Consider the following 15,377-nt stretch of genomic DNA (forward strand, 5'->3'; position numbering starts at 1 on the left):
AAACGCGCCAACGTCGCAGAGAAGCGCACTAACGTTACAGAGAACCGCGCTAACGTTACAGAGAACCGCGCTAACGTTACAGAGAACCGCGCTAACGTTACAGAGAAGCGCACTAGCGTTACAGAGAACCGCACTAACGTTACAGAGAAGCGCGCTAACGTTGCAGAGAAGCGCGCTAACGTTGCAGAGAAGCGCGCTAACGTTACGGAGAACCGCACTAACGTTGCGGAGAAACGCGCTAACGTCACGGAGAAACGCGCTAACGTCACGGAGAAGCACGCTAACGTTACAGAGAACAGCGCTAACGTCATGGAGAAGCCCGTTAATGAATGATTGGAGTTGCAGGCTGACCCCTCCCCTCTCCATGTGCAGCGGGGCCAGTCGGCGGAGCAGCCCGAGTACAGCGGCATTAACGATGACGAGATGCTGGCGGCCGTCCTGGAGATGAGCCAGCACGAGGCCCCGCTCTCGGCCGGGCCCGACGACGAGCCCACCAGCAGCCCCGACACGGGGTTCGGGGACACGGACACGCCCGACCTCAGCCACAACATGGACCTCCTGGAGACAGACAAACCCTCCGCTGGTAGCTGCAACTCTACGTTTGCTTTGTTGTTGCCTGAAGACAACTGGCACAAAGTGTCACATTCAACCATCATGTTACTCCTTTAAGGGCCTAATGGCCCTTAACTATGGATCAGTCATTTGTAATGTACGCTCGAGGGCCACGTATGGAGGGCCGTGGGGCCTCTGAAACACTGCGGTTCTGTGTGCAGAGGCCCTGGACTCTCTGGACCTGACCAAGGACCTGGATGAGAACAAGGAGAACCAGACGCCCGAGGGGCCGCAGGGCGAGCTGGACTGGATGCAGCAGTACAGCCTGGACCAGGAGCGGGAGGAGCAGGAGCTGCAGCAGGCTCTCGCCCAGAGTCTGCAGGAGCAGGTAACATACCCCACCCCTACCTACATACCCCACACCTACCTACCCCACACCTACCTACATACTCCACACCTACATACCCCACACCTACCTACATACCCCACCCCTACATACCCCACACCTGCCTACCTCACACCTACATACCCCACACCTACCTACCTCACACCACCTCAATCAACACCACCTACCCCAGACCTACCTACCTACCCCACCCCTACATACCCCACACCTACCTACCTACCCCACACCTACATACCCCACACCTACCTACCTACCCCACACCTACCTACCTACCCCACCCCTACCTACCCCACACCTACATACCCCACACCTACCTACCCCACCCCTACATACCCCACCCCTACATACCCCACACCTACCTACCCAACCCCTACATACCCCACACCTACCTACCCCACCCCTACATACCCCACACCTACCTACCCCACCCCTACATACCCCACCCCTACATTCCACACCCCTACCTACCCCACCCCGACATACCCCACCCCTACATTCCCCACACCACCTCAATCAACACCACCTACCCCACACCACCTCAATCAACACCTACCTACCCCACACCACCTCAATCAACACCACCTACCCCACACCACCTCAGTCAACACCACCTACCCCACACCACCCCTGCCTACCCCACACCACCTCAATCAACACCACCTACCCCACACCACCCCTGCCTACCCCACACCACCTCAATCAACAGCACCACTGGCTCCCCAGTGCAGTTCTGATGCTGTGTCCCTGTGTTCCGCAGGAGGCCAGGGAAATGAAAGAGGACGATGATCTTAAAAGGGCTACAGAGCTCAGCTTGCAAGGTAGAGTCCAGAGCTTATGCACATCCTCACTCTTTACAGTTCTGAAACAGCGCATAGACACCGCATGCTGGGTGAAACCGAACCTCTGAAACGACTGGGTTTTTTTGTTGTTTTTTTTCTGTGTGCGTGTGTGCGTGCGTGCGTGCGTGCGACCTCTTCAGAGTTCACAAACTCTTTACCGGAGCTGCCATGCTCAGATGAGGACTCTGGGAATGAGGATGTGCTGGACATGGACTACAGCGAGTCTGAGGCAGAGGACCTGAGGAGAAACGCAGAGGTGAGCTCCTTACCCACATCCCTCTGTACCCACATCCCTCTGTACCCACATCCCTCTGTACCCACATCCCTCTGTACCCACATCCCTCTGTACCCACATCCCTCTGTACCCACATCTCTCTCTACCCACATCTCTCTCTACCCACACCTCTCTCTACCCACACCCCTCTGTACCCACACCCCTCTGTACCCACATCTCTCTCTACCCACATCCCTCTGCACCCACATCCCTCTGCACCCACATCCCTCTGCACCCACACCCCTCTGTACCCACACCCCTCTGTACCCACACCCCTCTGTACCCACACCCCTCTGTACCCACACCCCTCTCTACCCACATCTCTCTCTACCCACATCCCTCTGTACCCACATCCCTCTGTACCCACATCCCTCTCTACCCACATCTCTCTCTACCCACATCCCTCTCTACCCACACCCCTCTGTACCCACATCCCTCTCTACCCACATCCCTCTGCACCCACATTCCTCTGTACCCACACCCCTCTGTACCCACATCCCTCTGTACCCACATCCCTCTGTACCCACATCCCTCTGCACCCACATCCCTCTGCACCCACATCCCTCTGCACCCACATCCCTCTCTACCCACATCTCTCTCTACCCACATCCCTCTGTACCCACATCCCTCTGTACCCACATCCCTCTGTACCCACATCCCTCTGTACCCACATCTCTATTTACCCACATCCCTCTGTACCCACATCCCTCTTTACTCTGATTTCTCTTTACCTGCATCACTCTTTGTCCACATTTCTCAGGGAAGAGTACATTCTGGAAACATTGTTTCTCTCATTTAAATGTTGTGTTTGGTTTGAATGAAAGCCCTGAGAGCCCTGCTCCCTCTGTTCCTCCTCAGAGCGGTGACCTCGCCAACTCCTTCCGCCTCATCAGTGTGGTCAGTCACATCGGCAGCACCTCGTCCTCCGGTAAACGTCCTCGCCGGCTGCAACTCTCCCCAAATGACTGTAGAAATGTAACTCTCCCAAATGACTGTAGTAATGTATCTCTCCCAAATGACTGTAGAAATGCATCTCTCCCCAAATGACTGTAGAAATGTAACTCTCCCAAATTACTGTAGAAATGTAACTCTCCCAAATTACTGTAGAAATGTAACTCTCCCAAATGACTGTAGAAATGTAACTCTCCCCAAATGACTGTAGAAATGTAACAACCTCCAAATTATTATAGGAATTTAACTTGCAGTTAACTTGGCTTGTAACCCAAAGGGTTTTGAGACTGACAAACTTCACCATTCAGTGAGCTGTTTAGATAGGACCTATGTACTCTATGCAGGTGGCCGTGTGAAAGGGCTGTGCTCGGCAAATGAACACAGGAGTGGCTGTCTTCCACAGGCCACTATATCAGTGATGTGTATGACCTGAAGAAACAGTCCTGGCTGACCTACAACGACCTGGACGTCTCACGCACTCAAGAATGCACCGTTCAGCGCGAGAGAGATCGGAGCGGATACATATTCTTCTACATGCACAAGTGAGTTTTCAGAGCTGGAGACTGGTTTAGTGTGTGTGGGTGGGTGACTGGGTTAGTTAGAGACTAACTTAGTTAGTCTGTGTGTGTGTGTGTGTGTGTGTGTGTGTGTGTGTGTGTGTGTGTGTGTGTGTGTGTGTGTGTGTGTGTGTGTGTGCTGGATCAGTGGGGTAACAGGCTGTGTATGTGTGCTGGATCAGTGGGGTAACAGGCTGTGTGTGTGTGTGTGTGTGTGTGTGCTGGGTCAGTGGGGTAACAGGCTGTGTGTGTGTGTGTGTGTGTGTGTGTGTGTGCGCTGGATCAGTGGGGTAACAGGCTGTGTGTGTGTGTGTGTGTGTGTGTGTGTGTGTGTGTGTGTGTGTGTGTGTGCTGGGTCAGTGGGGTAACAGGCTGTGTGTGTGTGCTGGATCAGTGGGGTAACAGGCTGTGTGTGTGTGTGTGTGTGTGTGTGTGTGTGTGTGTGTGTGTGTGTGTGTGTGTGTGTGTGTGTGTGTGTGTGTGTGTGTGTGCTAGGTCAGTGGGGTAACAGGCTGTGTGTGTGTGTGTGTGTGTGTGTGTGTGTGTGTGTGTGTGTGCTGGGTCAGTGGGGTAACAGGCTGTGTGTGTGTGTGTGTGTGTGTGTGTGTGTGTGTGTGTGCTGGGTCAGTGGGGTAACAGGCTGTGTGTGTGTGTTCTGCAGGGATGTGTTTGAGGAGCTGTCTGAGCAGGACCGGACTGGAGGGAGTGGGGAAGCAGGGCGGACCGTACTGCAGCCGCTCTGAACCCAGCCCACAATCCCACAATCCATTTCACCGGCGAGTCCCCGGGCTCACCGTTACCCAGTACTACTGATTACCGTCCAGCCTCCCCTTCACTCCAAGCACTTTGTCCTAAAACATCAGCTGCCCCTGCTGCCAGTCCCATGGCAAACACACCTTTGACCCTGCTCATCGTCCCGTCCCAGAGCCCCTCTGTGAAACAACGAAATACCCGCGCAATTAAAAGCTTTTAAAGGTTCACAGTGTATTTTTTTAAGCTTGTGTGTTGCATTCAACTGGAATTAAATTAGCCATGAACTTTACATTTACATTTTTTTCCCTCTATTTGTTGAATAACACTTTGATACAATGTTTCTCTGTATTGCCATGGATTAAGAGCTCAAGATGGCAGCGTCTTGACTTGATAAATATTCTCAGTTCTCCTGAGGTTATTTACACTTTTTAATTGGTCATATCCTATTTGATGAAAATGCATATTCTTGTACTTTGGACAAGTGTATGGGAATTATGGGAATAAGGTGAGGTAAGGGTCTTTTTTGATCTTTGATATGCAGCCTCATGAAAGTGGTGCAATATTTTGTTTTGTGGTGGTGACATGCCTGTGGGCCTTTACCTGTTTTAAGTTTGTCCAGTAGAGCTTGGTATGGATGGTTTGCTATTTCCTTTTGGAGCGATTATAGGACTGAGGTTTGAATGTTTGATGTCCCCCCTCTCATTTAAATGTTTTATTCATGTTACATACACCACCTTTAACAAACTGGCTGTTGGTGCGCTTGCTTCTCTTTTGTAAGGACGTTTTGTCCCTCTGAGTGCCTCTCGGTCCAGCTCCCAGTACACTACTCCTGATTCCTCCTCTTTTTCTACAGGGCTTTACATTGCGAAAGGTACTCAACCAAATTTTGGTTTGAATGTATTGAAAACTCGAGAATATAACGTAGAAACCTCTTACAAAAACTTTTAGCTCTCCTGGAATGGGCCTTGCCAAAAAGGCCGATAGATTTCACTATTTATTTTAAAAAATGATTTCCATGTTTACAATGCAATCTGTCAAGTTTTTCTCTCCGCATAACATGGCCAGTACTCCCCTCCTGAGGAGTTTGATTAGCTGTTACTGCGTTCTGATTGGCTGTCCTCAGACTCACCCTGCTTGCATTGAGCTGAGAGGTGGAAAGCTACTGTTGAAGTATGTGTTTGATATGTAAAGTCTTCGGTGGTGTTGAAAGCTAAGCTTACATTACCTTCTAGGCACCCAGTATTTTACTCCTAAAGCGCATTTTCAAATAAAATAACTTGGGGAAAAAATGGTCTGTGTTTCCTTTCAGTTTCACATGAAGCAGAACCATTCACTCACTCACTGCCATCGTAACCACGGCAGTCCCAACATTTCACAGGTGTCATAGAGACTGCTAATGCAAGTTTTCATTGCTACCACAATTGCGGAATTTATTCAAACTTTATTTGTATAGCACTTTTCATGTGGGTCTCAGGGCCCTTCCTGGTTCAGACTAGTCTGGTGCAGGTTAGTGTTAATCCCACTGACACTCAGACTAGTCTGGTGCAGGTTAGTGTTAATCCCACTGACACTCAGACTAGTCTGGTGCAGGTTAGTGTTAATCCCACTGACACTCAGACTAGTCTGGTGCAGGTTAGTGTTAATCCCACTGACACCTAGTTTAGGGTTGAGACACTGAAGACACTGCAGGCCATGAAGAATGCAAGTTCCACTTCTGCATTATTGTGCTTTATTACAATTGTATAAAACCGGCAACATAGTGTGTGATCAAATGAATGATGGGTGAATAGGCTTCTCAGTGGGTTACTGAACATGTGTGCAATTTCTTTTTCAATTTACAATGCAGGTTTGCAGCGCTCATTATCATTTGCTTTGTCTTTTAGCTATCTAAATGTCGGATTCTTTCATTTGACCAGTGCATTTTTCTATTTGGGCTGTATTGTAATTGTCTATATAATGTGAACATGGGACTTTGATTCTTCATGGCATGCTATGCTATGCTGGTAGCTATTTCTGACAATGTGGTTTAAATGTGAATAATCTAAACATGAAAGTTTAATTCAATGTTATGTGCATAGTGCTTTTTACAGAGACGCAGGAGGGCAGATGGCACACCTGAACCCCCAAAATAGCAAACAAGAGGTTTAAAAAAAAAAAACTCCCCAATGGGAAGAAATCTCAGGAGGGACCTCGCTATAACGGGAATCAATCCTCTAGTCGGCAAGGTGTAATGGAAAATGGATATAGCAGAAATGTGATTAATTCAATTACAGTAATCAGAATTGTTATGGGTTGAATAGATTACTGTTGGGTAATATATTCGTTGGTAAAAGTAGGAAGTCCAGATGAGGGGGAAAATGGTCAACAGCTTAGAGAGGCGCGTTGGCGCATCTGGCTCCGTGATGTCAACATGTGGGCGTGTACTATCAAGGAATATTGACAGCTTGTGGGATTACAGTTATAAGGTTGGAATGAAAACCAGGACACACAATGGGACCTAGGTTGAGAATCACTGCACTACTTGCATTGGGATGTTGAGGATTTTGGAGGGTCGCAAAGTAACTATTCTATTCAGTATTCTAACCCATTGAATACTGTGAAATAGCCATCATAATGATGATGTATGATGCACCTTTAAGTTCTGTTTGGACTATGATTTACAGTGGTGTAGTCTCTTAATATATCCATAAGAAATAGAAAGTGTTTGCTGGGCGTTTTCTCTCAATGGCTTGTACAGAAAAAGAGTGTTTTCTATTAAGTAAAAAAATCTTTAAATGAAAATCTGTTTATTCTGAAAATGTAATCGTAAGCATGTAAACAGTCCTTTGCCCTATAGATGGCAGTGTATGTAAAGTTTGTGTTCCGCACAGCTGTATTCTATGGTGTCGTTACCCTGTGACGTTTAACGTTAAAGTCACCAATCCTTAAACGTTTTCTGTATCTTGTGAAAGTCGTCTAGTCTACTGTACAGTGAGCGCAGCGACTTGTCCAGCATGTCTTTGCACTTCTGTCAAAGGTAGGTCCTCGATACAGATAAGCAGCAAACAGAAAGAAAGGCGTAGCTAAGCATGCATACATTTCGTAAGAGCCCCTAAATTATTATTTTGTAAGCATTCTTGCTGAAAAGCCGGCGAGCTAACGTTTGGTTTTTTGCGTCGTGACTGAAAAAAGTTAAAAGCAAGTATACATTATTCTCGAACTTGCAGTTGCCTGCCTGAACACGGAGGAATTTCTTCAGTTCAGTTACATAAGCGCCCATACCCATGTCGAAAATGTAATGTCCGCGCAGTTCATGAAGATGTACGACCTTGGTTACATTAATCAGACTTGTCATGCAAACCGTTTATCCAGTTTTACCATTAATACATTCAAAAAGCAATCACGCAAATGCCATTTCTGTAAGCTAGAGGTGTGTTCACTGCGAAGGAAATTCAAGACTTTGCCTCATTCATATCATACAAGTGTGTGCAGTGTGGTTAAGGGGTAGCCTAAACCTGTTTGGCGTGCTAGGACCTACAGGATATATTATTTTACACGGAACAGACATGTGGGCATTAGCCCTCTTTTGATGAACAATTCCTGCAAGAGTTTTTCCAGGATCGCATGTCAGAAGCGGATGACTAAGGTGCTCTTCCTTGAACGGCCAACAATGGTTTCATTGAAACTAGCTGTGAACCTCCATTAAGCCCATCGTGTATGGAACTACAGTGAGCTGAAACCTTTTGGCTTGTTAGAATCAGTGAACAGTTTTATTTCTTTTCTGCAGTCACGTAGAACTAATATATTTAATTCCCTACATAACAGAATTACAGAAATCAGTGAGTGTTATGTGCATTTATGCATCCTCTGGTGCTAATGACAGTGATAACATGTTTTTACAATTTTTCACGAATTTATTAAAAATCAAAAAGTAGACCGAGAATAAAATGCTGAGGCATAGATCAGGGCATGTATTAGAGTGTTCCAGGAGCATGCTGGACTCAATAACTAAAATTTCTAAAAACATGTTTTCACTTAGGGTTATTGAGTGTAGATTGATGGGCAAAACCTTTCTCCATTCAAAATGAAATCTACCACAAAATAAACTGCAAAAAGTGAAGGGATTTGAGTACTTTTTGAAGCCACTGTATAGATAATGTAAGGAAATGATTATTGTCTCTATCTCAAAGGGATGTTTTCTCTCCTCCAGGCTAAAGTCCATCTGCAGATTGCGGGTAATTCAGCGGCACATGGTAAGGTTGTACCTGATGGTATCTGTTAATGTAAATATCCAGTCATGTGCCAGCAAGTCGATGGATAAAAGCATGCAGACTTGGTCAAGAGGTTCAGTTGTTGTTCAGACCAAATATCAGAATGGGGAAGAAATGTCAAGTGGCTAGATTGTTGGTGCCAGACAGGGTGGTTTGAGTATCTCAGAAACTGCTGATTTCCTGGGATTTTCATGTACAACTGTCTATAGAGTTGTCAGAGCATAGTGCTTAAAACATTCAGTGAGCGGCAGTTCTGTAGCCAAAAATGCCTTATTAATGAGAGATGTCAGAGGAGAATGGCCAGACTGGTTCAAGCTAGCAGGAAGGCGACATGCGTTACAATAGTGGTATGCAGAACAGCATCTCTGAACAAACAAGTCAAACTGTGAAATGGATGGGCTTCAGCAGCAGAATGCCAATACGTTTGAAAAATTAGTTTAATACATACATAATAAAGTGGTCACTGAGTGTGGTACATGCAAAATGAAAGTTTGTGTTAAAATGGCAGTTGAGATGATTCCGCAGGATGTCCAATAAAGTTATCAGAATAACGTGTGTGTGTGTGTGTGTGTGTGTGTGTGTGTGTGTGTGTGTGTGTGTGTGTTGTGGGATAGATGTCCTCTCAGGCAGGTTTGGACGTGTTGCTGGAGCGTGTGGGGAATGCCGGTGTAATTACGCTGAACCGACCCAAGGCTCTGAATGCACTGAACCTGACCATGATCCGACACATATACCCCCAACTCAAGGTGAGTCACCATCATACCATACCCACAACTCAGGTGAATCTCCATCTATACCAAACCCACATATACCCACAGCTCAGGAGTCATGGTCAGTCACATATACCCACAGCTCAGGAGTCATGGTCAGTGACATATACCCACAGCTCAGGAGTCATGGTCAGTCTCATATACCCACAGCTCAGGAGTCATGGTCAGTCACATATACCCACAGCTCAGGAGTCATGGTCAGTCACATATACCCACAGCTCAGGAGTCATGGTCAGTCTCATATACCCACAGCTCAGGAGTCATGGTCAGTCACATATACCCACAGCTCAAGAGTCATGGTCAGTCACATATACCCACAGCTCAGGAGTCATGGTCAGTCTCATATACCCACAGCTCAGGAGTCATGGTCAGTCTCATATACCCACAGCTCAGGAGTCATGGTCAGTGACATATACCCACAGCTCAGGAGTCATGGTCAGTCTCATATACCCACAGCTCAGGAGTCATGGTCAGTCTCATATACCCACAGCTCAGGAGTCATGATCAGGTGACATATACCCACAGCTCTTGGTATAATGTAGGTAAAATAATGTCTTTCTGTAGCCTGTCAGGAGTGTAGCGTATGACTGTTTTATTTAATATTTCATGCTGTCTGCAGAAGTGGGAGAAGGATCCGGAAACAGATATTGTGATTGTGAAAGGAGCTGGAGAGAAGGCCTTTTGTGCTGGCGGAGACATCAGAGGTCAGAGGTCATTTTCCCTGTCCCTGTTGTGACAGTGGACAAATTTACACACTGTACCTTTGCTTAGATGGTGTCCTCTCTTGTAACCTTGTAAGTTTAATGTCTTAAAACTGAATTCTCGTCATGCTCTGTTAATGTACACTTAAAAACAAATATTTTTTAAATGAATGTACATTGGAGTCCGTACATATTTAGACGGTGTTACAATTTCTGTTCTTTTGACTTGCACATTGAAATGAAGCAATGAATTTAGTGTTAAAGTGTTAAAAGTGATGTTAAAGGAGCACTGTCACTCTTTTTTCAGTTGAGATCATTTTAATTCAATGCTTAAATTATGTGTGTAAGCCTTTTTACACGTTGGTGTAGCAGTTTCCTAAATATGGGGCAAAACTTATGAGGGCAAACATGTCCAGTGACGTATCAGTGACGTGTCTACAACCAAGATTTTGATATAGCTTGTTAGCTTGATATTTACTTGGTTGTTGCTTAGTTGCCCTCCTTGACCCCTTGGTTGTGGATGCTTGTTCCAATGAATGAAGTTGGAAAGTACTGCAGGATGTAGCCAGGGGTTATTATTGACAGGGATCCAAACTCTGTGTGCGGCTGTCCGTGTTCCTCCTCTCTCTGTCTCTCTTGCTCACTCTGTAAATTCCAGTTCAAGACTGCAAGGTTGCTAATGTTACCGTATTTTCATTGGAGTGTCATGTGATGGTTTTGATGGGTGGCCTCCCGTAAACCAGTCTGCTTTTGCCCTTAGAGGCTCTGCCCCATGTTTAGCAAACGGTTACACTGACACTGATCTAAAAAATGCCTACACACATACTTTAAGCATTTAATTCAAATAAACTCAGCTGAAAAAAGCGTGACAGTGCTCCTTTAAAGTCTTCTCCACAGGGTTCTGGAGTGGTTGATGCACTGTGTTCTTGTCTCTTTCTCCCAGCTGTCACTGAGGCGGGTAAATCAGGAGAGTCGTTGGCACAGGACTTTTTCCGTGAGGAGTATATATTGAACAATGCTATTGGTAAGTACCTGTTCTTGCAGACATCCGTGTCAGTGGAAATAATATAATAAACATGCATTATGATCTATATTTTATGTTCAAACATACAGGAAAACAATATACTTTTATTTCAGTACATTTCCTGTCGTGTTTCAATGTATTTTATTTAGTAATCTCATTTGTAACTGACCATCACAAGTCAGGTAATGGGTACAAAAAATATGTAAATGGTTAAACAAACCACTTAGCACTGTAATTGCATTAATAAAAAAGTGTACAACATATGGAATTGTTGCAAACTTGCCGGGAAGTGCATATTATCCCCACGGACAGTGAGGAAGATGGTGAGGCCATAAGCAACGCAAGGATCGCAGTTTAGGAATTTCAGAGATTGGTTGTGTCTTGGGGTCACCAAGTCTAAAATAAATATGTTAAAATTGCACCTCCATTCCACCCTTCCATCTCTGTCCTCTGTCCTTTACCAAGCACAATAACCAGCACAGCACTACATATTGTTTCAAGTACCAGAAAATCTGGTTGCCTCTGCTAGGTCTGTGTCTTGGTCGTAGTTAGATTGTCCAGCAGGCTTGACTCCAAACATCAAAATCCACACAGAAATGTAAAAACAAAAAGTCAGAACAACAACCATGTTCTGCAAGGGGGAGTATCCCAAGCATATTAATGATTTGGAAGTTCTGCTTAGAGGAATGGTCAAAAATCCCTCCATACCTTATCACAAATAATAGGAAAATCCTCTTGGCTGTCATTTTTGCCAGGGGTATTTACGCAAAGTATTAAACCAGGGCTGCCAATAATTGTGGAACCTGTTTTTTTATTTATTATTTTTTTTTTTTTTATGTAAAATTTAAGAAATTTTAAATGACTTTGTTTGATTCCGTTGAATTATTCATTAAAAAAAATAAAGCACACTCATTTACACAAATAAAGCTTATTTCAATAACTGTAACTATATGTGCATATTTATCAATAATTCTGGAGGCCACTGTATTTATAGATTTTTATTTTTTTATAACAATAAACTTAAACTTTATTAACTGGAGCAATATAATGGCTACCTTACTATGAACTATAATATACAGTTTGTGTATTTTATGCACAATAATTCTCTTGATCTGTCTGTATTTTTAGACATTGGACAGACTGCTATATTGAAATGTCTATATCAGTTAATCCATCTCCCGTTCAATTCACTGTTGTCAGTTTTGACAGAACAGATTGTTTGTCATCTTTTGTGATTTTTTTTTTCCCAGTTAGTATTGCCTGAATTCCTTTCAGTGAGGAAAAATGTTAAACTAATTGAATTGTTAAAGGTGTCCGTGTATAAGGTGTTTTTCCCCTTTAAAGGGACGTATCAGAAGCCCTACGTGGCGCTGATTGATGGGATTACGATGGGAGGGGTAAGTATGTCTCCCCTCATTATTCTCAGTCCAGCTGTGAGTGCGAAATGAATTCCACTTTAGTTCATGAACCCAGTGAATAATGTAAACACCCTGGCTATGCAGTGTAGTTCATCCTCATATCCACCAGGTGTCACCGTGGAAATGCTTAGCATGGATGAAAAATGTGAATAAGGTCAATTTCACCGTTTTCCACTGTTTTTCACCATTGTCTCTGACAGTAGGACAACATGGGATTTTTTCCCCTGAGGATCCAAACATGGTACTAACCTGCTACACATTTGCAAATTTGAAATGAGCACACATTTGCTGGAATTTCTTTAACATCTATCCGTATATGCATTTAACTCTGGAGGTCAAACCAGCAGAGTGTGCTAAGGATGAAATATAAACCTCTAAATTGGTTCATGTGATTTCTGACCTCATACATGTTAAACTTAATATAGTAGCATTTCTTGCGGTTTGTATAATATAAGGTGTGGTATATAAGATGAATCTTCCATTTGTTGTACGTCGCTCTGGATAAGAGCGTCTGCCAAATGCCAATAATGTAATGTAATGTAATTTGAATATAATGCATTTCATATTGTTGTTCTTATAAAGATATAAGGTATGGTACACATGTTACCTGTGTAGATCTGGGGGAAAAGGGTGTGTTTTAGAGTGGATAGAGGTGCTGTATGAGATGTGTATATCTGTGTTTATAATGTCATCCAGGGGGCGCCCACGAGCCATGCTTTTACAGCGGTGTCTTTGGTTCTTGTGAATTAATGCCACAGTGGTTTCTGATTGGCTGCAGGATGGAGTGACGTGCACTGGTCCTCATTGTTTATTCATTTTCATCTTGACACTTTTTTTCACTGGATTTTATACCAAAAAGATTGTTCTTCATTACCTAAAATCAGATAAACACTCTGTTTGCATTTTTATCTGGGCTATGACTCATATTAAACTGTATTTTTAGTGTTGCACTTGTGCTGTGGTAGCAGCACTAATGTGCGATATGTTATAGTCTAATGATGTATTCTAATGTATTTTTATTATTCACTGGCAATGTAGAATATTACAAAAATATTAGAAGTTGGCTTTTCACTAGGAATCTTTAAACTGGATTAATTTAGCCTCATTACAGTGGAAGAGCCACAGACTTTATGCTTTGTGCTTTCTGCTTTGCAATTGGTTGCCTGTCCTTCACTGGAGTTGCAAGGTGAGTCATGCCCAGGTCTGTCATTGGAAACAGGGGGTTACTTCTGCATTAGCGTTTTTTATTTTTTTATTTTTTTCCCCCTCTGCACACTGGGAGGTTAATATTCGGCACAATGACTCACTGGCAGAGGTGTCCTCGTGGTCTTAAGCGCATGCCTTAGGGAGATCTCTCGATAACAGGCCTGACTTTCTGAACGACATCTACTGTACACAGACAAATAGCCAGAGAGTTATATGGGATGCGAATGCCTCTTCGGTTGTTGATTTGTGAAGAAATGGTGATGAAAGAATACTAAAAGCCCACCTATGCTTTGTCCTTGGAAGGCTTCTGTTTTCTCTGCATTATAACTATTTAAATCAATAGTCCCTAAGCCTTTACTGGCATATATTTTGTCCTCCCCACCAGATATATTATTTTATAGTCTTTGCATTGATTCAGTGATCTGTTGAGGCAGCTCCCTTTGCAATGTTTAGTGATATTAATGCTCTTTCTACGAGGAGACCTTGTATTAATACATATATTTTAGTTCTTGTCACTTTTTCAGCAGGGTTAGTAGAGCAGTGTCATCATTCAGCTTCACTAGACACATTTGCGTAGTCACATGCGTAGTCTTGAGTGAGGTGCGTAGTCTTGAGTAAGGTGCATAGTCTTAGGTGCATATCCTTGGATAAAGACACCCAGCTGAATTAGTGGATGAGGTGTAAGATTTGTGATGTTTCCGTGGATACGGGTGTTCAGCGTTTCCGTTCCCCTGGTGACTGGTTTTGTGTCACCGCCTGTCAGAAAATGGCTCGGTCCGCCCCGTCCTGTCCATACTGACCTCATTTACCTAATGCCTGTGAGACTTTTTCCATGATCCCACACAGTGGAGATTCCCCAGTCTGTTCCCCTGTGTGATTCAGAACTGCCTGCACCGTCGCTGCTCAAACTCTCCCCAACAGGAAACTGGTCTGTTGAAGTGCGCGCTGTCATTGGCTGCTTGCCTGTTCCTGGAGACATCCAAGACCTCCGTCTACCCCCCATCTGTGTCCTGACCCCCGTCCCAACTCCTGCCTTTCATCCCACAGCCACACCCCTGTTTCCATCCCAACCAGACTCCACACCCTCTTAATCGCCCAGTGCAGTTTATTCCCCGCATATTTCCATTATCGCTGAGCACAAATTCTTTACAGAACAGAGCATAAGGCATAAATTTCCCCGCCGCACAGATGCTGGAGTTTGGAGTCCAGGCTAATCCGAGCCATCTCTTCTGAAAAACAGATGCATTTGGAGGGGCTGTTGGACTGAACACTGTGATATGACCTCTCCAACAGACTGAACACCGTGATACGACCTCTCCAACACTGATCGAACAGACTGATCACCATGAACACGACCTCTCCCAAGTGCTGATGGATCAGACTGAACACTGTGAATCTGGTGGTTTAGAGGATGTTTTAGATTAGACCAGATGTAATCACAATGATCTTACTCTGCCCTTAAAGGAGCACTGTCGCACTTGTTTCAGTTGAAATTATTTGGATTAATTGCTTAAATTATGTGTGCAGTTACACTGATCACCGTCAGTGTAGCCCTTTTCCTAAATATGGGGGAACATTTCTAAACACATCCAGTGAATCTCCAGCCTGTTTCCCAGAAGGTAACGGGCGCTCAAACTCCACCCTTGAACGCAGAGACTGGTTTATGGGCGGCCACC

At 44.6% G+C, this 15,377-nt stretch overlaps 2 protein-coding genes across 5 annotated transcripts in view; both read left to right on the top strand.

The window, feature by feature from the left end:
* Positions 1–4,627, top strand: part of LOC133116649 (ubiquitin carboxyl-terminal hydrolase 37-like) — a 22,771-nt gene extending 18,144 nt beyond the window's left edge. For 3 of the 4 annotated variants that reach the window (XM_061226470.1, XM_061226472.1, XM_061226471.1), the window contains exons 18-24: positions 367–583; positions 774–940; positions 1,716–1,776; positions 1,938–2,053; positions 2,930–2,999; positions 3,426–3,564; positions 4,241–4,627. In XM_061226470.1, the coding sequence (XP_061082454.1) occupies positions 367–583; positions 774–940; positions 1,716–1,776; positions 1,938–2,053; positions 2,930–2,999; positions 3,426–3,564; positions 4,241–4,322 (852 nt within the window). In that variant the 3' untranslated portion in view covers positions 4,323–4,627. The remainder of the gene's footprint in view (positions 1–366; positions 584–773; positions 941–1,715; positions 1,777–1,937; positions 2,054–2,929; positions 3,000–3,425; positions 3,565–4,240) is intronic. The other variant, XM_061226473.1, reaches the window with a different exon arrangement.
* A 2,600-nt stretch (positions 4,628–7,227) lies between these two features.
* Positions 7,228–15,377, top strand: part of hibch (3-hydroxyisobutyryl-CoA hydrolase) — a 37,576-nt gene continuing 29,426 nt past the window's right edge. The window contains exons 1-6 of the mRNA XM_061226306.1: positions 7,228–7,348; positions 8,522–8,564; positions 9,197–9,328; positions 9,972–10,056; positions 10,997–11,077; positions 12,422–12,474. Of these exons, the coding sequence (XP_061082290.1) occupies positions 7,326–7,348; positions 8,522–8,564; positions 9,197–9,328; positions 9,972–10,056; positions 10,997–11,077; positions 12,422–12,474 (417 nt within the window). The 5' untranslated portion in view covers positions 7,228–7,325. The remainder of the gene's footprint in view (positions 7,349–8,521; positions 8,565–9,196; positions 9,329–9,971; positions 10,057–10,996; positions 11,078–12,421; positions 12,475–15,377) is intronic.

The sequence above is a fragment of the Conger conger genome, chromosome 17, assembly GCF_963514075.1.
Source record: "Conger conger chromosome 17, fConCon1.1, whole genome shotgun sequence".
NCBI lineage: Eukaryota > Metazoa > Chordata > Actinopteri > Anguilliformes > Congridae > Conger > Conger conger.